Source organism: Orycteropus afer, unplaced genomic scaffold (assembly GCF_000298275.1).
Source record: "Orycteropus afer afer isolate SDZICR_OR568_19922 unplaced genomic scaffold, OryAfe1.0 scaffold00006, whole genome shotgun sequence".
Lineage (NCBI taxonomy): Eukaryota > Metazoa > Chordata > Mammalia > Tubulidentata > Orycteropodidae > Orycteropus > Orycteropus afer.
In genome coordinates this window covers 23,076,987-23,103,529 of record NW_006921593.1, presented here as the reverse complement: position 1 = coordinate 23,103,529, position 26,543 = coordinate 23,076,987, and the positions used below count along the sequence as shown (strand labels likewise).

Sequence of the window (26,543 nt, the reverse complement as noted above, 5' to 3'; positions counted from 1 at the left end):
GCTTGGGTACCACGAGGAAGTCCGCTCCTGCTGCAGGGCTCCGCCATGCTGTTGGTGCCTGTGGGTCTGGCGGTGCTGTGGTGGCCCAGGCTCCGCCCCGGAAGTGGCCGGCCCTGCCGAGGCGCGCCCGCGGATAATCGCGCACACCTGACAGGCTTTTCAAAGCGCCCCAGGCCAGCGCAGTGCAGACATTTCTGCAGCCCTTTGGCTTTGTGGGAAGCGGTGGCAGATAAAAGCTGGCCCAGCCACAGCGAGTGGGGCATTACGTACGCCTGTTTTTGTGTTTTTAAAAACATCATTAAGGCAGCGGGTCGGATTCTAAACTGACAGCCAGTCAAGGGATGCTGATTCTCCGGGTCTGGCATAGCAAAGACTGTCAGGACGCCATAGCACATCACACACGTTCAAAGACAAAACTGGTCACGGGCTGGACTTGACGCCCCACTGGTGCGACGCCTGGCCTCACGCATCCCCAGCCCTAATCGTCGGGGGCACAGAGGGCAGCCAGCACCGCTCGGTTGCCTTTAGTTTTCAGAGCCAGAGCTGCAGGGGTTAAGGATTGAGTCCCACGTTCCCACCCCAGCAGGTGAGGCAGCGGGTGTGATGCCAACAGGAGCCCCAGGAGTGGAGGAGTGCCAGGGTGCCCAGCCACCTGGTCCCGTGCAGCCGCACGCTCCGTAAGAGCCAGCCCGCACCACACGCTGTGGTCGTCCTCACTACAGTCCTGCGAAGTGGGCAGCATTACTATCCCTGTTTATAGATGGGAAAACTGAAGCTCGAAGACGTCAAAGTCACACAGCCAGAGAGGGGCAGAGCCGGGAGTCCAGCCCAGGTACGGCTGTGGCACCTGTTGGAACCACGAGGCTACATACAAACACCGTCTTGTTTAGTCTTTACCACAGAAGAGGAGGGCTGAGCCTCGGGGCCCCTGGTTAGAGGTGGAAACACTGAGGCCCCGATGGACAGTAAAGGGCAGCATTGAGGCGGACTCAGAAGCCAGGATCTCCTCGTCCCAAAGGCCTCGCTCTTTCCTACATCAGGGAGAGACCTCTACCCCCAACTCTGCTGGATTTGGGGGTGGCCTACACTTGGGGGTGGTTTATTTTGGCCTTGACATGGGAGTTTAGTTCTGGTGCCAGAATCTGAACTGGTAGTAACCCATTTCTGGGTTGAAAGCATTTGAGAAAAAGGCCATCATATGTTCAGTACAAGTGTCATCATAATGGATTTACACAAAGTTCCAGCCGAGGAACAACCGTTGGCCCCTCCCCGACCGGAGCAAAGAAGGGTGAAGACAATCAAAGACACAAGCAAACAACAAGTTCACAGGACTGAGGGAGCACACGGACCCCGGCCTCCACGACCCGCAGCCTCCACGACCCGGAGACCAGAGGAACTAGATGGTGCCCAGCTCCCACTGCCGACCACTCTGCAAGGGATCCCTGTAGCAGGCCCTGGATAGAGTGGGGGAAAAACATGGAACAAAACTCCAAATGATGAAAAGAGCAGGCTTATTGGTCTGATAGAGAGTCATGGAGGCTGTGGCCCTTAGTCGCACTGCAAGCCTGGAACTGAACTCACCCTTTCCCCTGTGGCTCAACTTCCAAGCAGATGACAGAAAGGCCCATGAGTGAGCAGTAACATGGGGAGGTAACACACTCCCGAGAACCACCAACCGTTGGAGAGCAAAAGGGCAGCACTGGCCCAGAGACAGAGCTTCAAGGCAGGAAGGGACAGGAAAGAAGGACAGACGGCAACCACAGGAGGAGGAGCATGAAGAGTACTGATACAACGGATGCCATGAATCAAAATGTGTATGAACTGGTGAATGGAAAACCAGTTTTCCCCTGTAAATTTTCACCCAAATCACAATAAAAAGTTAAATAAGGAAAAACCCAATTTTTGTTGCACACAGAGATCTTGTTTCCTCAAATCCAGTTATACTATGGTGCTTCTGGAATCACAAAGCTGTTTTATTTAAAGACCAACCATCAAACCAGCTGATGCTATGCTCACACTGGCCCAGCTGCTCGGTCCCCAACAACAGCATCTGTAGGAGGGAAAACACCGCAACTGAAATGAGCTCCTCTGTCTCCTCCCCATCGCCTATTCAGAACTGTTATTAAAATTAACTCCTTGCTTTGACAAAAACCCACCTCTCGAAGATTGGGCAACCTACTTCTGTAGTGATACTGCCTCAGAAACCCAAGCAGGGGTTGCTATGAGTTGGATCTGACTCCACGGCAGTATGTTGCATTGCATTTGCGTTGGAGTTGATTTGAACAAAAATCAACACTCTTATGTGTCCAATTTATTAAGTCTTTCTCCAGCTTAAAAATCCTGAAAGATTCAGAACGGCCATGAGGGAAATTCCAAGCTTTTGATACGTCTGACAGGCCCAGGTAAAAGGGCATCTCAGCAAGGGATGCGGGCAAGGTCAAGGCCCTTCAGGACCAGAGCTCCCCTGTGCTCCCTGAGCCAACCTGTCATGACTACTTACTGGATACCTAGTCTCTGCTACACATTGGGGCCGGGCAGAGAGACAGGGCATGGGTGCTCCCTGAGCCATGCTGACCTCCAACTTGGAAGCCATGGGACATGACACCCAGTCAGAGGGGGGCCTCAGTACCAGGGGCTGCTGGAGACATGTTGTGGACTTTGCAGGTAAGAGGCCACTGCATGGAGACAGGGCAGTAAGTGAGGAGTAGGCGGAGGGCACCCTGGATAAAGGGGACAGCCTCCACTTTTCGTAACCATTCAGGGTCCTCATTAGGATCACCTGGGAGCTTTGACATAATGATGCCCAGGTTCACCCCGGAGATGCTGATGTATGGGGTGCTGCTGGGCATCTGGAGCTGTTAAAGCTCCCGGCTGGCCCTGGTGCACAGCCGTGGTTGGGAGTCATCACCGCAGGGGATTCCCACCACACGCTCACTTAGAACACTCAGCTCAGTCCTGAGGTTGGGTTCCCCAAGTCCCTGTCTTGGTTTCTTTGTACCCACCCCTCCGATGCAATCATGCACTCTCGTGGCTTCAGATTACCTCCTGTCTGCTGATGACGTCTTAAGCCCAGCTCTGCAGCTCCAGGTCACACCTTCCCCAGCTCCAGGTCACACCTTCCCCAGCTCCAGGTCACACCTTCCCCAGGGCCTCATACCCCTCCATGTTGTCAGCCTCTTGGAAGCCTCCGAACTCCAGATGGCCAAAGCTGAACTCACCACTTCCTCTTCACCCTGCAGGCCTGCTTCCTGCTCATGTTCCCTAAGGATCCCCTCATACATTTCCCAAGTCAGAGACTTGAGTAGCCACCCGTCACGTCTAATGATCCTAGATTATTATTCATCCATTCCACCTCCTCGGTTTCAGCTCCATCGAGCCTTCTAGTCTCTTGGCTTCTCAGCTTTCTCTCCAATATGGCTTGTGTGCTGTGATCCGGGAGGATCTGGCTAACCTGCCTGAGGAAGGCAAGCACCAAAGAACCACTGTTCCACTAAAAGCTACACTGAGGTTAGGTCAAAAGCGTCCCTATTTCCAGCGCCAAGATGATATAAGAAAATGTGACGGCACTTGTAGAAGGCTTTAAGCTTCTTAGAAAAAAATCATTTATAATAACAAAGGCAAGATCTTATTCTTTTCAGTCCCTCTTAAAAATCGGTGTTAGAACCCAAACCAACAGAAAAACAATTCTCTCATGAACCACCACCTCTTGTCTTAGGCAATGGTGAGCAGCCACATGTCTCTCCACGCCCAGCTGGCGAGTGATGGGTTTTCCATGTTCCTCTCTGTGCGCCCTATTGTCCCAATCCAGCGTTCCTTAATGGGAATTACAGATGTGACTGCCCAGTAATGAGCACTCCTTTTTTCCTTCTGCTTGTAGCAAAGTCAAACTTGAGTTCTAGAAGTCTCACTAACTTGGGGTAATTTTGGTACTGGTTTAAGATTGTTTTGAAAATGTGGCTCCATGTTTCCTTTGGATGTGAAAGCTAACACTGTTCCTTGTACTCCTATGGTCTTTCGAACAGAGTGGGGGAATTCCACACTTCCTTTCTTTTTTAACAGACACCTGGGAAAGAATTCTTTTCCCAGGGCGCTAATGTGCTCTGGGGCAGCCAGGGCTGTGTGAAGGACCTTTTCTTGGAAGTGGCTTGCTTTGGAAGGGCGCAAAGATTATCAACTGAAATGGAACACATTTCCCAAGAGGGTTCTTCAACAACAGTAATACAGCTACCGTTCTGTCACAAAGCACTTTGACAGCCATCGTATCACCTCTATCACCTCTGTTCTCACGAGTAGCCTGTGTTTATCGTACGCATATGCTGCGCCAAGCCTTAGCTCCCTTTTACACATGAGGAAACTGAGGTAGAGAGTGGGTTAGGTAACCCACCTGGCATCACAAGAGCAGTGGTGGAGTCCGGCTCTAGATGTGGGTCTGTCTGACACCGGGTCCCTGGTGGTACTACTAAGCACCCACTCTGGCACTGCGGAAGAAAGGCCTGCCGGTGGCCTTCTGCAGAGATGACAGCCGAGAACGCCCGATGCAGCAGCACCCTCCGTACACAGGGGTCACCAGCAGTCAGGATGACCTCGGCGGCAGAGGGTCTGGTTCTGTTTTCCGTCTCCCACCCCAGGCCTGTTGTAACCAGGAGGCATCCTGTCACATCACCACAGGACACAGGCTGCCCTGTGAGCATCTCTTTACCCTAGCTTTGTATCACCCTCCTTCCAGGAAGAACATGGGTCTCCAACCTCCCTGACCTTCCTCTGGGGACAGTGATGGGCTGGCCAGAGGACACTTGGGTTCTATCCAGCTCTGCGCAGAGAGGGGAGGCACAGAATCCTGGAGCTCTCAGGGGGGAAGAAGACGCAAGGGGACAAGTTGGTGGCCTTCACACAAGGTTGCTTAGTTGTTTTTGGCCTAGAACGTGGCCCAGGGGCTGTTCTCATTTCCTCCTCCACCAACAGTTCAGAGGGACCGCTGATGCGCTAGGCATCATGTGGGGTACTGGGGGCACAAAGATTGTTGAGGCCTTTCTGGGGCAGCCAGGTGTGTTCACAGGATGAGGACAGGAGGCAGGGCACAGGAGGGGGAGGTGGCATGGGCCGGGGTAGGGAGGCAGAGGATGGCCTTGGCGAGGACCAGGCCCTGTCATCCTTGCAGAGGGGATGGACACTGGTGGGAGGGATGGCTGCTCCTGCAGGGAGTGTGCGGATGGGACAGGAAGGTCTGCAGGTGCAGGAGGCCAACAGGTGAGCTTGGAAAACACGCCCTCTGAGGACACATTCTTTTCTTGTTGCTTTTTCTTCCTTTTAAAAAATAATCTATTAATTTTGTTGTTGGGTGCCATCGAGTCAGCCCGACTCACAGCGACCCCGTGTGCAACAGAATGGAACGCTGCCTGGCCCTGCACCAGCCTCACGGTCCTTGCTGTGCCGGAGCCCACTGTTGGAGCCACCACCGTGTCAGGCCCCGTTGAGGGTCTCCCCTTTTCTGATGATGCTCTACCACGCATGAGGCCCTTCTCCAGGGACTGGTCCTGCCTGATGATGCTGACAGTGCACACAGTTGACACACACACGGCTTTTCCACGTACGTGTCAGCGGCACCGATTCCCTTCTCGGAGTCGTGCGACCACTCTCCTCCTCCTTCTCTGAGCTGTTCTTTTCTTGTGGGTTTTGTCAAAAGCGGTATTCATCATTATCGATTTTAGAGCAGACTGACCTTACTAAGACCCGCTGGCCCCGCCGCCTTGAGTTGATGCCACACAGCTCCTGTCTCTGCAGACCGTCCGACATTCACGTTCACGGAAGCAGGACTGTTCCACATACACTGCTTTGGACATTGCTTTGTTTGCACCTCGTGAATGTCGCTCCAGCATCACTTTAACGTCATGGCCATTGCTGAATGATCTAACCCCTGCCTTTGAACACTGAGTGGGCCCTACCTTTTCAAGCAGTGCTCAGCTGAGCACGTTGAGGTGTCCGTCTGCGCACTGCTGTAGGACTGTCCCCAGCAGGCAGAAGGGCATCAATGGTCCTCTTCTTACATTGGAGTTTGGGTGAAAGTTCACAGAGCACATTAGTCTCCCAGTCGATCATTTTTACGTATTTAATTCCCTGACGTTGGCGCCATCCCCTCAGTGTAACAGCACTCCCTCTCCTCCCTGGGTTCTGTTACCATCCATCCTTCCTTCCTTCCTTCCTGCCTTCTCTGAGGTTTGCTTTGGGGCAAATGCTGCACTTTTGGCCTCATTGGGTTGATGGTTTGGAGGAGCATCACCTTATAGGCCTGTCTGTGGTGTGGCTGACGGTGATCCCCAGGGGTGGGCTCAGTTCCAGGTTTGAAGGGTGTCTACGGACCACAGTCTCAGGGGTTCCACCCTATCAGACTGGTAAGTCTGTTTTTTTTTTTTTTTTTTTTAACGATTTTGAATTTTATTCTACATTTTTCTCCCATTGTGTCCAGGACCTTCTGTGGTCCTGATGAGAGTTGTGGCGTGTGGTAGCCGGGCACCATCTCGTTCTTCTCGTCTCTGGGTGTTGTTGTTGTTGTTGTTGTTATGTGCTGTCGAGTCGTCTCTGGCTAGTGGAGGCTAAATGCTTGCGTGGCCCATTAGTCCTCTGGACTCACTGTTCTCTTGGGTCTTTGATTCTCTTCACTCTCTGTGCTCCGAACGGGGAGACACCAATAGTCACTCTCAGGTGGGACCTGAACGTTCTCTTACCGCCATCCACTGTGGTTTGCCGTCCGGCTGACTCTGAGGCATGGTGCCCCTGTGTTACCGACAGACCTGACCCACAGGGTTTCCAGGCTCCTCAAAGCAGATCGTCAGAACTGTCTCCGAGGCGCCCTCCAGCCTTTCGGCTAACAGTCAAGTGCTTAACCGTTCATTTGTGTCACACAGGGATGTATCTTCACAGACGTTGCCAAGCCGCCCTCCTGCAAGGGGTCCCTGTTTACAGCCCCTCCAACAACGTGGGCTTGTTTGTCCACTCTTTTCCTCAACAAGTACCAAGATTAAAAAACCAGTTGCCAATTTGTTAATGAAAAATGGTATTCTTTGCTCTTTTAATTTTCATTTAGCGATGAAAAGGCTTTGTTTAAATTACCCATAGATGATCTGAGGTCATGCACAATTAAATGTAATTAATTTATAATTGAACTTTACAAGTGACACAGGAGAGTTTACAGCAGTTGCCAGTAGAGGGCTCTCAGGCCCATGAAATGCAGGCCTCATGGATGGGTCATGTTACGCATGAAGACCATCTCCATGGCCTCGCCACCACCATGCGTCCTTCCGAATCCTGGGGAGCTCTATGAGACGACGGAGCCTCGTGGCTGTCAGAAGAAACGCTGTCAGACCTTCACCGACACAACGAGATGCTCTCGGGTTGGGACAGGCGCTGCAGTTGAGTGCTCTTGGGTGCTAGCCCAAAGCTTGGAGGGTTGTGTCCACCTGCGGGCACCTCGGAAGAAAGGCCTGGCTGGCTACTTCCAAAACACCAGCCACTGAAAGCCCCATGGAGTCCAGCTCTACTGTGTCTGACACACGGGGACACCATGAGTCTGGGTCGACTCCACGGCCACTGGTGTGGCTTCGTGTTGGGCTAGGATATAATGGCTCAAGGTTACTGCCTGTTTGTGTTTTGGCGCCTTTGCGTGAGGAACACGTGCTACTCTGGAGCTTTGGAAGTACTTCCTGAGTGAGACCTAGTTGCCCAGCCATAAATGACCTAAGGCAACAGACGAGGTCCTCTTCAGCTGTCCTGTCTCAGTCACCGAGCTGAAAGGACCACCCCTTCACTCCCTCACCCCTCCCTCCCTTCCACACCTACTGCCTGAGCCCCTGGGTGGGGTCAGGCTCCGTGGCAGAGGTGGGATGTCTGGGTGGAAAGATGTGGTCCCTGCCTGCAGGCTGGATAGCTTCTTGGGTGTAAACTGGAGGGGCTGAGCGTGGCCAGGAAGCATCGAGGGGGCTTCCCTGGAGGGTCTGAGCCACGGCCTGGGTGGGGGCTCCTTTCCTGTCCCTTAGTCATCTGAACTCCGCTTAAACACTCAACCTGGAGAGGATTTCTGGGCCTGCCCTTGCACTGTTTTACAACTGGACTTTCTGTTTTCATTGTCTTGTGCTGCCTTTCAGTGTAACGGTGGGAGCTACGTGAGTCTTTGCTGGAAGCTGGCTGGCCATCTGGCTTTGATGACAATCAAAAGGAGAGTGGAGGACGACTGATGGGTCAGCAGCCCGCTGGGCTGACCCTGTGGGAACAGGATGGTAAACTGAGGCGGAAGAGAGCAGCAGGAGGGGCTGGGGTGCAGGGTCTCATGGGGGAGGCTGGGCAAAGCTGACAGACTGTGACAGGGCCCTGATTTGCCCTGGGCCCCTCAGTGGGGTACAGACAGCCCAGAGGAGGGCCAGAGGGGTGTGGTCTCAGCCTGGAGGCCTCTCTGAGGGTACCCAGGTGGGCCTCAGAGGTGTGTGACCTTCACTCTGGAAGGAGATGAGGCCTCCTTCCACAGACACCTGTGGGTTGTGCAGTCACCAGCCCCTCCCCCTCCACTGTCACCCCCAGGGCTGGCCCTAAGCTGCTTGGTCTCCCTCCCTCTCTGTCATGTGAGCGAGTGGCTCTGGTGTTGGGGCCAGGTGCCGGCTTTGCATTATCCGCACTGAATGTCACCTTATGCAGGTGGGACACACGTGTTTATTAAATAAATGTCTGCCTTTTAAAAATCATCCATGAGCAGCAGCAATGTCTTTGGGTGGATTATTAATCAAGAGAAGTCCCCACCCCCTGGCTGCTGGGCCAGCTGTCCATACCACATCTGGGGTCCCTTGGCACCGGGCCACCGGGCTGTTGGCTGTGAGCCCAGCGGGGAGGAAGCCACGTGGCCCAGCCGGGACACTGGCTGGCGGCTCCTGGCCCTTGTTCCTTCTAGCCCTCAGGGCCTAATAGCTGTGGGAGAGGAAGGAGGAAAGGACTCACGGCCTTCAGCGGACAGGAGGGCATGTCTCCAAGGCTCAAAGCAGCCGGTCCAAGAGCTCTCGATCAGGGCTCTGCCCTGGACCCCTGACTTCTGATGGCCATTCTTCCTAGGCAGAGGGAACACCACAGAAGGAGGCTCAGGAGGAAGTGCGGTCTTGCGGGAGCAGGCCAAGGGGACTCATAACTTTCAGCTCCCTCCACTCCTCATGCTAGAGGACACTCAGGCCATGCCCCGGGCTGTCATTCAGCACGACAGGCCCCAGAGGTCCCGGAGGGCTGGCCCTGGCATCTGATCCCAGCTGGCATCCAGATTCCAGACCCTTCGTTCTCTTGTATTGTTGGTCACACTAACCTTTCGGAGCCTCAGTTTTCTTATCTGTAAAATGGAGACACTAATTCCTCGACTAAAGACTACAGTCTGCAGTACAGATTACATTCAACATAAAGAAAATGAAAATCCTCACAACTGGACCGATAAGCAACATCATGATAAATGGAGAAAAGACTGAAGTTGTCAGGGATTTCATTTTACTTGAATCCACAATTGACACCCATGGAAGCAGCCATCAAGAAATCAGACGTCATATTGCACTGGGAAAATCTGCTGCAAAAGACCTCTTTAAAGTGCTGAAGACCAAAGATGTCACCTTGAACACTGAGGTGCACCTGACCCAAGCCGTGGTGTTTTCAATCACCTCATATGCATGTGAGAGCTGGACAATGAGTAAGGCAGACTGAAGAATGATGCTTTTGAGCTGTGGTATTGGCGAACAATGCTGAGAGTACCATGAACTGCCAGAAGAACGGAAAAATCTGTCCTGGAGGAAGTGCAGCCAGAATGCTCCTTGAAAGTGAGAGTGGCCAGACTTCATCTGACTACTTGGTCACGTTGTCAGAAGGCACCATTCCCCGGAGAGGGACATCATGCTGGTAAAGTGGAGGGCCAGCGAAAAAGGGGAAGGCCCTCAACGAGACGGCCTGACACAGTGGCTGCAACGATGGGCTCAAGCGCCGCAGGGACTGTGAGGCTGGCGCCGGACCCGGCGTGTTTTGTCGTGCGGTACATGGGGTCGCTGTGAGTCGGGGCCGGCTGCACGGCACCTAACAAACAATTCTTGCCTCATCAAAGTTCTGGTCCAATTCAAAGAGGAAGTGTGTATTCAACTCCTTATCATGTACCTGACTCCTGCCAGAGGTCATTGGACATCCCTTCTTCTCAGCCCTTTGGTTTGCTATTAGAATAAACCAGGATGCTGGTGGCTGAGGAGAGTGGCCATGATGGCCCTGCCTCGATGACTTCTTGTCTGTGAAATATGCATTAAGTGGAACCATCTAGGCTCCTGGGTGGCACAAACAGTGAGGCGCTCAGCTGCTAGCCCAAAGGTGGGCAGACTGAACCCACCCAGGCACCTCAGAAGAATGGCCTGACGACCCACCCAGTGGAGGGCAGCTCCACTCTGACACCCATGGGGTCTCTGGGCACTGGAGTCAGGCTTAGTTATTTATAAAACGCCTCTTCATTGGTGAGAAGAATGTGTTTCTAATACTTCCTCCACAAGCAGATGGCTATTCTTTTTCACATGCTAGTTTAGTAGAAGAAAGGATGTTAAATACTCATTGTTTGCTTAGGACTCAGGCACATATCTTCAAGGAAACACTCCTTCACTCCAAATTAGCTGTTCCACTAGAAGAATTATGCTAACAATAGTAACGCAAAAACATGCAAAATAAAGGAATCCTCCAAAAATAATGACAACAAAGTGCATTTGGTTTTACGCTTGTGAAGCAAATCCGAAAAAGCCAAAGCCACTGCCATCTGGTTGGTTTCATCTCACAGACCCTGCAGGACAGAGCGGAACTGGCCCAGGGCTCCCGGGCCGTCAATCTTCACAGAAGCAGAGTGCCTCGTCTTCTTCCCACAGGTCGGCTGGTGGATTCGAACTGCTGACCTTTTGGTTAGCAGCCGAGTGCTGAACCGCTGTACCACCAGCATAGACTCTAATGTCCAGTGTGTCTTCACTTGTGCAGGGTGTGGCGTGTGAAGCAAATGCCACCTGCCAGACATTCAGTGACCAAGTCTCCTAACAGAGGTGGATTATTTACGCTCTTGAGATTAATTTTGTAATAAACTCAAAACCAAACTCACTGCGGTCAAGTCAATCCTGACTCACAGTGACCCCCACTGGGTTTCCAGGGTGTAAATCTTTACACAAGCTGACTACCTCATCTTTCTTCTGTTGGAGTGGCTGGTGGGTTCAAACCACTGACATTTTTTTTCTTTTTGGTTAGCAGCCAAATGCCTTAACCACAACACCACTGGAGCCCCTTAATTTCATAATAAAATCTTGTTATTATTAAAAAAGACGTGAAACGTGTTCTGTCTCCTCCAGCAGAAACCACTGATCCATACTTTGAGGCACCCCAGCCCCGACCCTGGTCCTATGGCCCACGCCACACACTCACACACACAGCTTCCTGCCCCTGACTTCCCAGCATAAGCACAGAATCCCACCTTCCTTGGGTAAATTCAAGCAAACACCTGTTGGAATGCCGAGAGTGCCTCTGTCAGCCACGTTGCGACACAGTGGCCTCACTGTGCAGTTTCTAACTGAAGGACTGGCCTTCCGCACGCAGACCTCTGGGTCTCTCATTAATCAGTTATGCACGCAGTAAAGGTGAGGCTGACTGAGGTGTGTGTCTGGCTCTGACAAGGAGCAGCCGAGGTGAGTACATGCTGTCCCTTATCTTGACACTCAGACACCCAGCGTCGTGGAGTCCACAAGATGCCAGGTTCCTGTAATTCCCGTAAATGCAAAGGACTAGCTCATCTGGTACCAAGACAAGACCCCCCGGCAGCAGGCACAAGGAACCTCCCGAGAGCCAGAGATCACATTACCTCTGTCCTGGATTCATGCCAGGAGCGACTGAGCAACGTGGTGAGGGGCACGGAGAGCCTGATTCAGTGCGTGTCAGCGGCTGAAAACGCAATCACTGAACATGGAGGGAGTGGGCCAGACTGTGCAGCCGGATCCCAGCACAGCAGCCCAGGGAAGGCCCGGCCTCAGTGCTCCTGCCAGGGAAATGGGGCTAATGATAGTACCGACCTTGCTGGGTTCTTCGTGGGGAATTAAATGAATTGATACAACTGAAGCATAGGACAGTGTCTGGAATATGCAGTAGCAATGAAATACTATTTTTAAAATATATATTTATGTGTTTCTGTCAGAGAGCTCTGGAAGCAGAGTGGTTAAAGCATTCAGTTGCTAACCACAAAAGGTTGGCGGTTCAAACCCATCAGCAGTGGCATGAGAGAAAGATGAGGCAATCTGCTTTCGTAAAGATTTTCAGCCTTGGAAACCCTATGAGGCAGTTCTACTCTGTCTTATAGGGTCGCTATGAGTTAGAATTTTTTTTTTTTTTTTTTCTATCAGTTACCCAATTACCTGACAATGTCAAAAGTCAACAAAGTTTGGTGTTCAGGATGAACAAATGTAGGTGTTCTTTTGAGAGACAGGATGGTTTTCTTTTACTTTTCCTCTGAAGAACTTAGTGCTTGGAGCTTGGTGGCTGCGCACAGAGGCTGTGATTCTGGCTTCAAACACTAGCTTGTTGTCAAACAAGTGGAAAGCAACCGCTGGAAGGTCAGAGCAACCGAGCAGATACCTCAGCTGCTGCCACGTTGGAGCAGCTTGTAAACACCTCGGGCTTTCCAATAGAGCTCCAGAGTAATGCCCATGTCTTACACTGAGGGGTGTACCTCAGACCAAGGACAAAACCAAAACGGACCCATCCTAACAAAACAGAACACAAACCGCTGCAAGTTCAAGCTGATTCATCAGTAATTCAAAGCCCAGCATGCTGCGGAATCTCTGCAACATACCATTCACAATGTCTGGTACACAATAAAACCATTGATCATATGAAGAAAACATAAAAATGTAACACACAATCAAAGGAAAAGCAGCTAAACAGAAACAGACCCCAAGATGACCCAGTACTGAAAGTAGTAGAGTATGTGTATAAGACAGCTATTAAGTGCAAAGATTTGCAGGGAAAGACAGTCATGAGGAATGAACAGGAAGGGAACCACCGCGGAGAAGTGAAAACCAGGAGAATCAAATGGAATTCTAGAACTGAAAACACAAATATCTGGGGAGGGAGGGAAGTTCCACAAGATGGGCTTAATAGCAGACAGAAGATGCTAGAAGAAAGCGTCAGTGAGCTTGAATACAGACCAACAGAAATCATCCAGTGTGAGAACCAGAGAGAGCAAGAGTATAACTACTCAACAAAATAAAAGCTAAATCTTGTAAAGTTTTAATATGAAAAATAAATGTCCAGCATCACAATTTGTTGTTGCTGTTATCAGGTGCTGTCAGGATGGTCTGACTCCTACTGACCTGACGTACAACAAAACAAAACACTGGCCTGTGCTGCGCCATCCTCACAACCACTTCTATCTTTGAGCTTGCCAATGCAGCCATGCTTGAGCCCGGCATAGCACCCACTGTGTCTCTTCGTCTCATTGAGTGTCTTCCTCTTTTTCGCTGACCCTCTACTCTACCAAGCATGACATCCTTCTCCAGGAGGAGCTGGTCCCTCCTGATAACATGCCCACAGCACATGAAACAAGGTCTCCCCAACCTCACCACCAGGCGCATTCTGGCTGTATGTCTTCCAAGACAGACCCCAACCTCACCACCAAGGCGCATTCTGGCTGTATGTCTTCCAAGACAGATTTGTTCGTTCTTCTGGGAATCGACGGCATATTCAACATTCTTTGCCACCACAATTCAGAGGTATCAATTCTTCTTCAGTCTTCCTTATTCACGGTCCAGCTTTTCCATGCATATGAGATAATGGAAAATACCATGGCTTGGGTCAGGCTTGGGTCCTCAAAGTGACATCTTCGCTTTTTAACACTTTAAAGAAGTCTTCTGCAGCAGACTTCCCCAGTGCAATATGTCCTCTGGTATCTTGACTGCTGCTTCCATGGGTGCTGAATGCAGATCCAAGTAAAATGAAATCATTGACCACGTCAATCTTTTCTCCACTTATCATGATGCTGTTTATTGGTCCAGCTGTGAGGATTTTTGTTTTCTTTATGTTGAGGTATGATCCATACTGAAGGCTGTAGTCTCTGCTCTTTATCAATAAGTGCTTCAATTCCTTTTCACTTCCAGCCAGCAAGGTTGTGTCATGTGTATATTGTAGGCTGTTAGTGAGTCTTCCTCCAATCCTGATGTCATGTTCTTCCTCACATAGTTCAGTTCTCGATTATTTGCTCAGGATACATACTGAAGAAGTATGGTCAAAGTATACAACTCTGATGCACACCCTTCCTGATTTTCAACCACGCAGTACACCCTTGTTCTGTTCAAATGACTGCCTCTTGGCCAATGTACAGGTTCCATATGAGTAAAATGAAATGTTCTATAATCCCTATTCTTTGCAATGTTAGCCATAATTTGTTACGATCCACACAGCTGAATGCATTTGCATAGTTAATAAGGCTCAGGCGAGTATCTTTGTGGTATTTTCTGCTTTCAGCCAGCACCCATCCAGTATCAGTAAAGATATCCTTCAAGTCAAGCCCTCTTCTGAATTCAGCTTTACTTCCTGGCAGTTCTCTGTCAATACACTGCGACAACCAATTTTGAACTATCTTCAGCCAAACTTTACTTTCATGTGACATTAATGATATTGCTCAGTAAGTTCCAAATTTTGTTTTATCACCTTTCTTCAGAATGGACACAAATATGGATTTCTTTAAGTCAACGAGCCAGGTAGCTGTCTTCCAAATTGCTTGCATAGATGAGTGAGTGCTTCCAGCTTTGCACCTGTTTGTGAAAACATCTCAGTTTGTATTCCGTCATTTCCTGGAGCCATGTTTTTCACTAATGTCTTCAGTGTAATTTGGACTTCTTCCTTCAATACCATTGCTTCTTGGTTACATGCTACCTCCTAAAATGGATGAATATCAGCCAATTCTTTTTGGTACAGCGACTCTGTGTATTCCTTCCACCTTCTTTGTTGCTTCCTGTATTGTTCAATATTTTGCCCATAGAATCTCTCAATATTGCAATTTGAGGCATGATTTTTTTCTTCAATTATTTCAGCTTGAGAAATGCCAAGCATGTTCTTCCTGTTTGATTTTCTAACTTCAGGTCTTTGCACATTTCATTATAATACTTCACTTTGTCTTCTTGAGCCACCCTTTGAAATCTCCTGTCCAGCTTTTCTACTCCGTCACTTCTTCCATTCTTGTTAGCTACTCTTCATTCAAGAGCAAGTTTCAGAGTCTCTTCTGACATCCACTCTGGTGTTTTCTTTCTTCCCTGCCTTTGAAAGGACCTTTTACTTTCTTCATGTATGATGTCTTTGATGTCATCCCATTACTTATTTGGTCTTCAGTCATTAGTGTTCAAACTTAAATTCTAGTCTCTGAATTCAGGTGGGATATACTCAAGGTCATACTTTGCCTCTCAGGGACGTGTTTAAATTTTCTTCAGTTTCAACTTGAAGTTGCACAGGAGCAACTGACGGTCTGTCCCTGACCTTGTCTGGACCTGCTATTGAGCGTCTCCTCATTTCTATGCACAGACGCAGTGAATCCGACCCGTGTTTCCCATCTGGTGATGCGCGTGTGCATGGTCACCATTTATGTTGCTGAAGAAGGGTATTTGCAATAAATAAGTCATTGATCTTGCAAAAATTCTATCATGTGATCTCTGGCATAATTTCTATCACCAAGGCCATATTTTCCAAATACTTAGTGTGGTGGTTATGTCTGTGTGTTAACTTAGCTGGGCCCGGTTGAGTGGCTGGGCAGCTGGTGGTAGTTATTCCCCATGATGAGACTGGCAATTAGCTCCATGGTGGGACCTACCACAAGCACCTGAGTAGCTGCTCTAGGGATGTGGTCTGTTTCCTGTATATAAGAAACAGCTTTCGGAATGGGTTCTAGCTTTTGGCATGCCTGAACTCTGCATGTAGCCATGTTGTTGTTCAGTAGCCTGCCATGCTCCGCCAACCTTGGGACTTTCAATGGACTTGAATTAATGGCCTGCTGTGTGGTTTGGTAACATTGGGACTGTGCCTTTTTACTTGTCCACTTTGGTCTTGTCAGCCTCAGCAGCCAGCAGCTGTCTGAGTAAAGAAAAGTCTCCAGCTCAGTGGGCTGGGAGCAGAAGGCAGAGCTGAAGCCCAAGGCGGAGGGGCTTTCACCCACCTCCTAGAGCCTGGCACTTTGAACTTGGACTTAAAGCCTGCAAATTGTAAGGATAAACTCCTGCCTGTTAAAGTCATCCCATTTGTGGTATATTCTCATCAGAGTGGCACTAGGGAACCAGAACACTTATATTTCTTCTTTGTTTCCAGTGTTCACATTCTGATCACCAGTAACTATGAATGCATGTTTGATCAATTTCTGACTGTAGAAATTGGTAAATCTTCAGTTTCTTCATCTTTGGCAATAGTGGTTGGTGCATAAATTTGAATAATAGTTGTATCAACTGTTGTTCCTCTGAGGCATACGGGTATTATCTTATCACTGATAGTGTTATACTTCCAGACAGATCTTGGAATAGTGAATATGATGCCATTCCACTTCAGTCTGTCACTTCTGGCACAGTGGCCCATATGACTGTCTGATTCAAAATGGCCAATAACAACAGTTCGTATCAGCTCACTGAGGCCACCCCTTGTCCGTCAGTTTGTCATACTGTGGTGGCTGGCATGTTGCTGTGATGTTGGAGGCTTTGCCACTGATATTTCAAATACCAGCAGGGTCACCCATGGTGGACTTGTTTCAGCAGAGCTTCCAGAGAAGGCAGACCAGAAAGACCTGACAATCTACTTCTAAAAATAAAATAATTGGACAGTGAAAACCTTATGGGCAGCAATGGAACAGCGTCTCATATAGTGCTGGAAGCGGAGGCCCTCAAGTGGGAAGGTACTCAAAATACGACTGGGCAAGAGCTCCCCCCTCAAAGTAGAGGTGACCTGAACGACATGGATGGAGTGAAGAAGGTGTCGAGACCTTCATTTGCTGATGTGGCATGGCTCAAAAAGAGAAATTCCTCACAACTTGGTGATCTTTGTGTTTATCCGTGTGTATATGTATAGTATGTATCTCCAGCTACCCAGCTCACTACAGGAACCGTGTCAGGACGTATGGTGTGTGTCTCTAGCTACCCGGCTCGCCACGGGAACCATGTCAGAGAACCATTGCTCTTGGAGCTTGTGGGGCACCTCAGCATCATTTGTTTCTACCCCTTCATTTTGGTGATGAGGAAACAGAGACCCAGGGAGGCTGAGAGGTTACCCAGGTTCCCACAGCGGTCAGTCAGCTGATCTCGGCACCCTCTCCTCTGTGGTCGGCTCAGCCCTGCCAGCCCTCCACACCTGGGCAAGGAGCCGACACCGAGCTGACACCGCTGCTCGGCAATCAAGAACTGCCACCTAAGAGTGAGTACCAGGCAGTGCCAACGTCGGTGGAGCAAAGTGGGCCAACCAAAGAAGTCACGGGTTCTATTTTCCAATGAGACGAGCAAGCATTTTGGGAAGAGCTCCTTTGGCAGAAGGAGGCTGCTCTGGGTGGCACGGGGGGGTCTTTACGCACAGAAAGAAGCTGTTTCTAACTGCCAAGTGCTCAGCCAGACGCTGTAAGGATGTAATTTGTGACAAGGAAACTTAAGGGAGACATGCCTGTTGGCCTAAGGAATTAAAGTGCAAGGCGCTGTAGTCGCAGGCCCCGGGCCTGTAATTCAGAGGAAGGACGGGAAGGGGAGCCAGGAGGGCGTGGGTACCTTGAAGACCACATGCAGCATCATCTGGAGGCCGCTGCGGCCGGGGTACTTCCCCGCGATGTTGGATGCGGACAGGTTGAAGAGGTTGGCGCCGGTCTCGGTACAGATGGCGTGGACCAGCATCTTCTTCCCCACCCCGGAGGGCCCGGCCAGCAGCAGGGATTTCACCATAGGAGCCTTCTCATGCACTGTTGCAGACCCTGCAAGGTCAAAGGCGAGGGCTCAAAACTCCGCCCCCGACGCCAAGGCCGTCCTATGCCAGGCCTCCTGGGGGCCCTCACTCCCTGGTGAGACCCTGCAAACAGTGGTACGATGTGTCCGAAGGGTTTCCAACCAGAGGCCAGCCTTGGGCTCAGCTGGCTCGGTGACACCTCTAATCTAACCCGGGAGGCTGAATGCCAGGCACGGCCCCCTCCAACAACCCAGGGGAGAGCGGCGAGACCAGCAGTGCCGTTCTGACGGGGCCGTGTTAGCTGCGCACACTTTTGACCGTCAGAGCCGGCGAGCAGTGCACCCCCGCCTGGAGACAGCACAGCAGGACGTGGGGGGCTGTTACCTAAGGGTAGGATTCCGTACAGTGTGATGAGCTGTCTGACGTCCAGCAGGGAAGGCATGGGTTCAATAGACACTTGGCGAAGAGTGGTCCCCAGGTAGCTGTACTCCCCTGGGCAGGGAAGAAACAGCACGGGTGAGGGAATGAAGTGCTGTGGGTCCGCGCACAGACACAAACCTAACAGTTCTCAGCAAACAGAATTGTATTACGGAGTCGGAGTGGCAAACGTTAACATGCTTGGGTGCCGACTGAAAGGCTGGAGGTTCGAGGCTGCCCATGAGCGCCTTGGGAGAAGGGCCTGGCCATCCACTTATGAAAAATCAGCACTGTAAACCCACAGAACACAGTTCTGCTCTGACCCACACGGGGTGCCAGGGGGGCGGACCCAACTCCACGGCAACTGGTTCAACCAGGTTATGGGAAGAGGTTGGGAAGGACACGCCTCTTCTCAGATAAAAGCATGAAGGCTAAAGCCATGCATTTGAGAAAGCCTTGCTACACCAGCGCCGTAAACTCAGTATCGCAATGGTTGTGACAGGGACCCAGCGTTTTAAAAATAACAGCTGAATATTGGGAAATGGGGCAAAGTTCTAAAATGAAGGCCATACAAAATAGGATGAAGAACCACTGGCATCTGCTTTATGCATATTCCACAAGATTATGTCTGACAATCGCATAAACTTGGGGTAAATTACTTAAGATGCATCTGAAATCTGTATTGGAGCCATGTGGCTTGGAATCTGAAACGCAGTCACTTGAAAGGAGGGGTCCAAATCTGTTTATAAACAGAAAGCTCTCCTTTCAAAGGCATTATCCATGCACATTCCTATGGCTTCTCAACGAGCAGCAGTGGGGTGATACAGAAATAAATCTTCACAGCTTTAATTAGAAGGTAGCAAAGGGCTTAATTATAACTGGTCATAAATCTGAACCGTTATTTTCTGACTAATTTAGATAAGGTCGCCAAGAAAATTAGCTGGCGGATCTCCATTGGTCACGAAGACAGGTGCTCCGAATCTTAGCTCCCAGGATTCTCCCTTGATTTGTACCTGAATCTGGAGTGAAAATATTCATTGCAGGAGTCACAGAATCTTTACGTTTTTGGACCCTTTCTTCCCACACGAAGTACGAACCTTGCTGAGTGTCCAGCGTTAGGTCCATAGGACAAACACCACACACGTCTGTGTGTACCTGAGTGCCCAGTATCAAGAGCTTTGAAGCATTTTCAAACACTCCGAAAATTAGAGTCAAAAACCAGACAAAGATGGCTGGGCTACTGTGGGGGGCAGCCTTTCCAACCCTCCGTGTGAAAGCAAGAGTCCTTGGCAAGGACACTGGGTGCTGGTAGGAGATGAGTGATCACGCAAGCTTCGGTTATGGCTTCGGAGACTGGCGCTTTCTAATGAGCAGGTAATAAACAGAGGAGCGTTAATTTAGCCTCAGCCAGAGTAGAGAGCGATCCTGTGACAACCACAAATCCAGTGTTTACTGCCAGTAAACAGGACCTTAGAGGTGATGTGAAAGTGACCCCAATTTCCTCTTAGAGTAAATCCGTATTAATACTCAGATGAACCTGTTGTCCTTGTTGTGAGGTGCCGCCAAGTCGGTTCTGACTCGTAGTGAGCCTGTGTACAACAGAACCAAACACTGGGCCACCCTCACAGTCACTGCTGTATTGGAGCCCATTGTCACAGTCACTGTGTCAATCCATCTTCTTGGGGGGCCACTTCTTTTTCATTGGCCCTCTACTTTACTAAGCCTGATGTCTTCTAGGACTGGTCCCACCTGATAACCCATCCAGACTACTCAGACAAGTGCTGCCATACTCACTTCTAGGGAGCATTCTGGTTGTACTTCTTCCAAGACAGATCTGTTCATTCTAGCAGTCCATGGCATACTCAATATTCTTTGCCAACCTAGTAACTCAAGGGCATCCCTTTTTTTCCTTCCTTAATCACTGTCCAGTTGTCGCCTGCATATGAGGCGACAGAAAATACCATGGCTTAGATCTGGTGCACCTTCATCCTCAAAGTAACATCTTGCCTTTTTTTGTTTTTTTTTGTTTTTAAATATACTTTAAAGAGGTCTTTCGCAGCAGATGTGTCCAATGCAATACACTGCCTGACTTCTTGACTGCTGCTTCCATGGGTGTTGAATGTGGATACAAGTAAAATGAAATCCTTGACAACTTCAATATTTTCTCTGTTCACTATTAGGTTGCTTATCGTCCAGTTGTGAGGATTTTGTCTTCTTTATGTGGAGGTGTAATCCACGCCAAAGACTGCAGTCGTTCTTCCTCAGTAAGTGTGTCAGGTCTTCTTCACTTTCAACAGCAAGGCTGTACCGCAGGCCGTTAATCCTCTAATCCTTGTGCTGTGCTCTTCATACACTTAAACTTCTTGGATTATTTGCTCAGCATACAGACAGAATAAGTATGGTGAAAGGATACAACCCTGACACACACCTTCACAGATTTTAAATAATGTAATATCCCCTTCTTCTGTTCGAACAATTGCCTCTTGGTTCTGCGTAAGTACAATAAAATGTTCTGGAACTCCCATTCTTTGCAATGTTATCCACAATTTGTTATGATTCACACAGTCAAATGCATTTGCATAGTCAATAAAGCTCAGACAAACATCTTTCTGGTATTTTCTACTTTCAGCCAAGATGCATCTGACATCAACAATGATATCCCACGTTCCACATCTTCTTCTGAATCCAGCTTAAATTTCTGGTTGTTCCTTGTCAATGTATGGCTGCAACTGTTGTTGAATTATCTTCAGCAAAATTTTACTTGCATGTGATATTAATGATATTGTTTGATAGTTGCTGCACTCTGTTGGATCACCTTTCTTTGGAAGGGGCACAAATATGGATCTCTTCCAGCTGGTTGGCCAGGTAGCTGCCTTCCAACTTTCTTGGCATCAGGAAATGAACACTCCTAGCGTTGCACTCGTTTGTTGAAACATCTCAGTGGTATTCCATCAATTCCTGAAGGCTTGTTTTTTGGCCAATTCCTTCAGTGCACCTTGGACTTCTTCCTTCAAAACTATCAGTTCTTGATCATATGCTCCGTCCTGAAATGGCTGAACAGTGACCAATTCTTCTGATACACTGGCTCTGTGTATTCCTTCCACCTTCTTTCGACACTTCCTGTGTTGTTCAGTATTTTGCCCATAGAATTCTTCAATATTGCAATTCGCAGCTTGAATTTTTTTCTTTAGTTCTTTCCGCTACAGAAATGCTGAGTATTTTCTTCCCTTTTGGTTTTCGAACTCCAGGTCTTTGCACATTTCGTTGCAACTCTTTGTCTTCTTGAGATGCCCTTTGATGTCTTCTGTTCAGCTCCTTGACTTTATCATTTACTCCATTCTCTTTAGCTAATCTATGTTCAGCAGCACGTTTCAGAGTCTCTTCTGATAGCCATTTTCAGATGTTTTCTTTCTTTCTTGTCTTTTTAATGACCTTCTGCTTTCTTCATGTGTGATGTCCCTGATGTCACCCCGCAACTTGTCTGGTTTTCAGTTATTAGTGTTCAGTGCATCGAATCTACTTTTCAGATGGTCTCTAAATTCAGGTGAGATATACTCAAGGTCACATTTTGGCCCTTGTGGACTTGTTTTAATTTTCTTCAGCCTCATCTTAAACTTGCATGTGAGCAGTTGGTGGTCTGTTCAGCAGTTGGCCCCTGGCCTTGCTCTGATTCATGATAATGAATCTCTCCAATATCTCCTTCCACAAGTGTAGTTGATTTGATTCTTGCATATTCTATCTGATGAGGTCCACGTGTGTAGTTGCCATCTATGTTGTCGGAAAAAGGTATTTGCAAAACTAAGTCACTGGTCTTAGAAAACTCTATCATGCAAACTCCAGTGTTACTTCTATCACCAGGGCCATATTTTCCAACCACCAAACCTTCTTGTTTCCACTGTTTGCATTCCAATCACCAGTAATTATCAATGCATCTTGATTGTATGTTTGATCAATTTCAGACCAGAATTGGTAAAAATCCTCAATTTCTTCACCTTTGGCATTAGTGATTGGGACACAAATTTGAGTTGTATTAAGTGGTCTTCCTTGTTGGCATGTGGATATTATCTTATCCCTGACAGCACTGTACTTTAGGATCGATCCTGAAATGTTCTTTTTGACAATGAATGTGACACCATTCCTCTGTCATTCCTAGCATAGTAGACCATATGACTGATTCAAAGGGCTAATTCCAGTCCATTTCAGCTCATTAATGCCTAGGATATCACTCTTTATGAGCTTCATTTCATTTGTGACAACTTCCAATTTTCCTAGATTCACACGTCGTACAGTCCATGTTCCAATTATTAATGGGTGTTTGCAACTGTTTCTTCTCTTGCTGAGCTGCGGCATCTCAGCAAATGAAGGTCCCCAAAGCTTTACTCCCCTACAGCACTAAGGTCTACTCTGCTTTGAGGAGGCAGCTCTTCCCTAGTCTGAGCACCTTTTTTTGGTTTACCAGGAGCACTCCTGCTGCTGTTACGGCGAGCCCACGTGGGTCAGACTAGAACTGCTGCCCAGGTTGACTGTCATTTTTCTGAGTGTCTTCCAACCCGAGGGGCTCAACTTCCAGTACCACCTGAGACAGTGTTCTGCTGCTATTCATTGGGTCTTAAGTGGCCCATTTTTTTCAGACATAGAACACCACATCCTTCTTTCTAGTCTGTCTTAGTCTGCAAGCTGTGCTCAAGCCTGTCCACCATGGGTGGACAGCAATATTGAAATACTGGTGGCATAGCCTCCAACCTTACAGCAACACATGAGCCTCCACAGTATGACAAACTAACAGATGATTAGTGGTTCTAGAGCCTAACACATTTGATCTAAAGAAATTGTTTTAAGCTGAATTAGTGGGTTTCGGGTCCAGTAGTGCTAAGGACAGCTAGCCTGGGTCATTTGCTGAGTCTTGGGAAAACGTTACCGTGTGTGGCAACTGTCCCATGTGGGAGCTGTTAATTAACTGCCGTAGAACTGCTCATAGGGCTATCCAGGCTGTGACCTGTCAGAAGCAGATCACTGACCTGTCAGAAGCAGGCCTGCTGTCAGACGTTTGTCTGGGGTATTTGAACCACCAACCTTTCAGCTCATGGTCAAGCATTTAATTGTTTCACCACCCAGGAACTCTATCCACTCATTCAGCACTTAGTTTAGGATTCCTGGAGAGACATTGGGTCTTTCAAAGAGAGAGAAGAAGGAAACGAAACGAGGGCAGGAGCAGTATTTGAGACAGTGGGCATCCAAGAGCCAAAGAAGCCTGACCACCGGAAGGCAAAGCAGCAGAGAGCTGAGAGACATGTGAAGAGGACAGGGGCACCAGCCCAGGTAAGGAATCGGGATTCCAGAGGTCGAGGTGCAACCAATCTCTCACGTTTCCACTGTAGAGAATGGACAATGGGGCCATTTACATATATAAACCACCAGCTTCCTGTATAAGGTTCACCAGGAAATGGGGGCAGTGATCACAGGCCTTGCAAGGCCTGCTCATTACTCACCATCCTCCCGCCCCCTGCCCTCGACCTCAACGACTGCAAATAGCCGCTGCAAATGGTTAAGGGGCTCAGCTGCTGGCCACAAGGTTGGCAGTTTGAGTCCTCTCAGACTAGTTCACAAATAGTCATGCAGTTTAATGAGGGGGTTGGTAGGTGCTCCATCAGCCCCATCCTGTGACTGAGGAAATGAGATGACGGAGGAGAAGGACACCACCCTAGACACAAAGGTCGCTCCGGAGGGCAGGGAAGAAGAGGACATGTCCCTGGACCAAGGAGAGGAGAATGGTCAGTGGGTCCCTGAGCAGGTCACCAGGGGTTGGGGTCAACTCCACGGCAACTGGTTACTGGTTGTGGAAGGCCCCCTGGGGGCTTTATGTTTAAACAGGAAAGGTCTCTTCCCTCACACGTATGCCAGAAAGCCAGCCAGTCCCAAGGAGCTCGCTGTGGTTGTTGTTATGTGCTGTCGAGTCGGACCCGACTCACAGCGACCCCTCCTTGGGTTTCCGAGGCAGTATCACTAAGGAAGTAGATCGCCCAACCTTCCTTCCGAGGAGTGGCTGGTGGGTTTGAACCGCCAGCCTTCTGGTTAGCAGTCAAGTGCCTTAGGCACTACGCCACCAGAGCTCCTAGGAAGTGTGCTAGCAGGCTTAAACTCAGCTTCTACCACATAAGGGGTGAGAGATCGATCCACTTGGTCAAGATAATTGATTAAGTCATAGCCTCCTCTCAGCTGAATCCAACAAACACAGACTGGCAGCCAGGACAGGCCGCTTTGGGCAAAACCACAAATGGATCTATTTCCGGCTGTTGGGGCCTTGAAATGCAAGGGGAGGCACGCGCTCCATCCCTTCTTCTCCATGCACGTTACCAATGTAGTCGGAGAGGCTGACTTTCAGCGCCTGTACCAGCAGTCCTTCCTCCACGAGCTCCTTGTACAGAGACTCGATGCTCCTGGGGGGAAGCAGACGGGGCTTGGTGAGCATACTCGGAGAGCGGCGCGGATACGGAGAACTGAGCAGCTCTACCGCGCAGGACGCCTGCACGCACGCAAGGGAGGGACACTTGGAAGTGCTTCTCCAACGTGGGGATAAATGGTTAAACTAGGGTTTGTTTTGTTTTGTTTTTTGGCAAAGTCAAACGAGGCATGATTTTTTGAATTTAGAAAGCTCAGGTATAGAGAAGGTAAACATTTAAGGATTAGCAGTAAGAGCTCTGGTGGCATAATGCCTAAGGCATTGACTGCTAACCAGAAGGCTGGCAGTTCAAACCCAGCAGCCGCTCCCTGGAAGGAAGATTGGGCAATCTACTTCCGTGGAGATACTGCCTCGGAAACCCAAGGAGGGGTCACTGTGAGCTGGAATTGATATGATGGCAATGGGTTTGGTTTTTTTGGTTTACCAATAAGCACTACCAGCTGCTGGTATGGCGAGCCCACATGGGTCAGACTAGAACTGCTGCACAAGGTCACTGTCATTTTTCTTTGAGGTCACCCTGTGATTCAGAATTTTCTCCCCGAGTTTAGAATAATCAATTCTATCTTGCAACTCTCTTGACCTGCTCACCATCTGGAAGTTCTAAAACTACACAGTATTTTCCCTTTTTTTGGTTTGTAGTTGTCCTCATTTGCCAATGATGTCTCTGGTTCCTGTTTACAATCTTGTAGGCTTATTTTACTTTGGATACTTCCATAACTGGGTTGGTTTCTGGGTTATGTCATCATGTGTGTTAACGGTCGGTGGTTGTTTGCTGTGGTTGGTTCTCTGTCCAAAGGACTCCCTTTAGCACCTCTTGTAATGCTGGTCTGGTTGTAACAAATTCCATTAATTTCTGCTTATCTGGAAATGTCCTAATTTCCTAATTTTTAAAAAACAATACATTGACCCATCCACGTGTCTACCTCATGCCTTCCATGAATAAGAATTCTGTCCTTGGGCATTTGAGACCAGCCGTAACTCCTCTGGCTGGTCTTTCCATCGCCTTCACAGAGGCACAGTAGGAACTGGAAGTTACCCAGTCGTAGTGGCGTGATGGTCCCATAACTGTGTATTCAGCTAGCACTGCGTGCTACAGTGGCTCATCAGTCCTTCATGAAATGTATGTCTCATTTTAGCCCGACAGCATGGTCACGTGAGAGAAACATCCGTGACGAACCCAGGTTTATGCCGGAAACCATCCTCAGCCAGAAGGTAAAATGGCTAAAGCTTTAAGAGTGATTATGGTTACGAGGCCGATCTACTCTGCCCCAGTTCTGACAGCTGTTGGAACCACTTCCCTAAACGGGCGGCCGCAGACAGCCAGCACCCTAGCAGTTTGTACTGACTGAGAAAAACTAGGCAGTCTCCCATCTAATGCGCGAACCTCCCAACAGTATCAACTGCACTTGGCGTGTAGGAACTCTGGTGGGTCACGCTCAGCGACTCTTCAGTATGATTTTTGAGATCTTTTGTTTCTTCCTTCTCCATTCCCAGGGGCCTTGTTCTTCTGCCCCACCCCAGTCTTTCTTTAGCCTGAAAGTTTTACATGAAACTATAGTGAAACACCTCTCCATTATTCTATGACCCATGTCTGTGTGCTTACAGCAAACCCCATGGGGGAGTTCTCCTCTGTCCTCTAGGGGCGCTGTGAACCAGAACTGACTCCACGGCAGTGGGTGTGGTTTGGGCTTTGCTTCTGTGAAGA

General features: G+C 49.1%; 1 protein-coding gene across 1 annotated transcript in view; it reads right to left on the bottom strand.

Annotated features, from left to right (window-relative positions):
- Positions 1 to 26,543, bottom strand: part of IQCA1 (IQ motif containing with AAA domain 1) — a 174,590-nt gene that overhangs the window by 26,511 nt on the left and 121,536 nt on the right. Inside the window, exons 15-17 of the mRNA XM_007941621.1 lie at positions 24,733 to 24,815; positions 18,346 to 18,453; positions 17,790 to 17,989 (exon numbers count right to left, since the gene is read on the bottom strand). Coding sequence (XP_007939812.1) covers positions 17,790 to 17,989; positions 18,346 to 18,453; positions 24,733 to 24,815 — 391 coding nt within the window. The remainder of the gene's footprint in view (positions 1 to 17,789; positions 17,990 to 18,345; positions 18,454 to 24,732; positions 24,816 to 26,543) is intronic.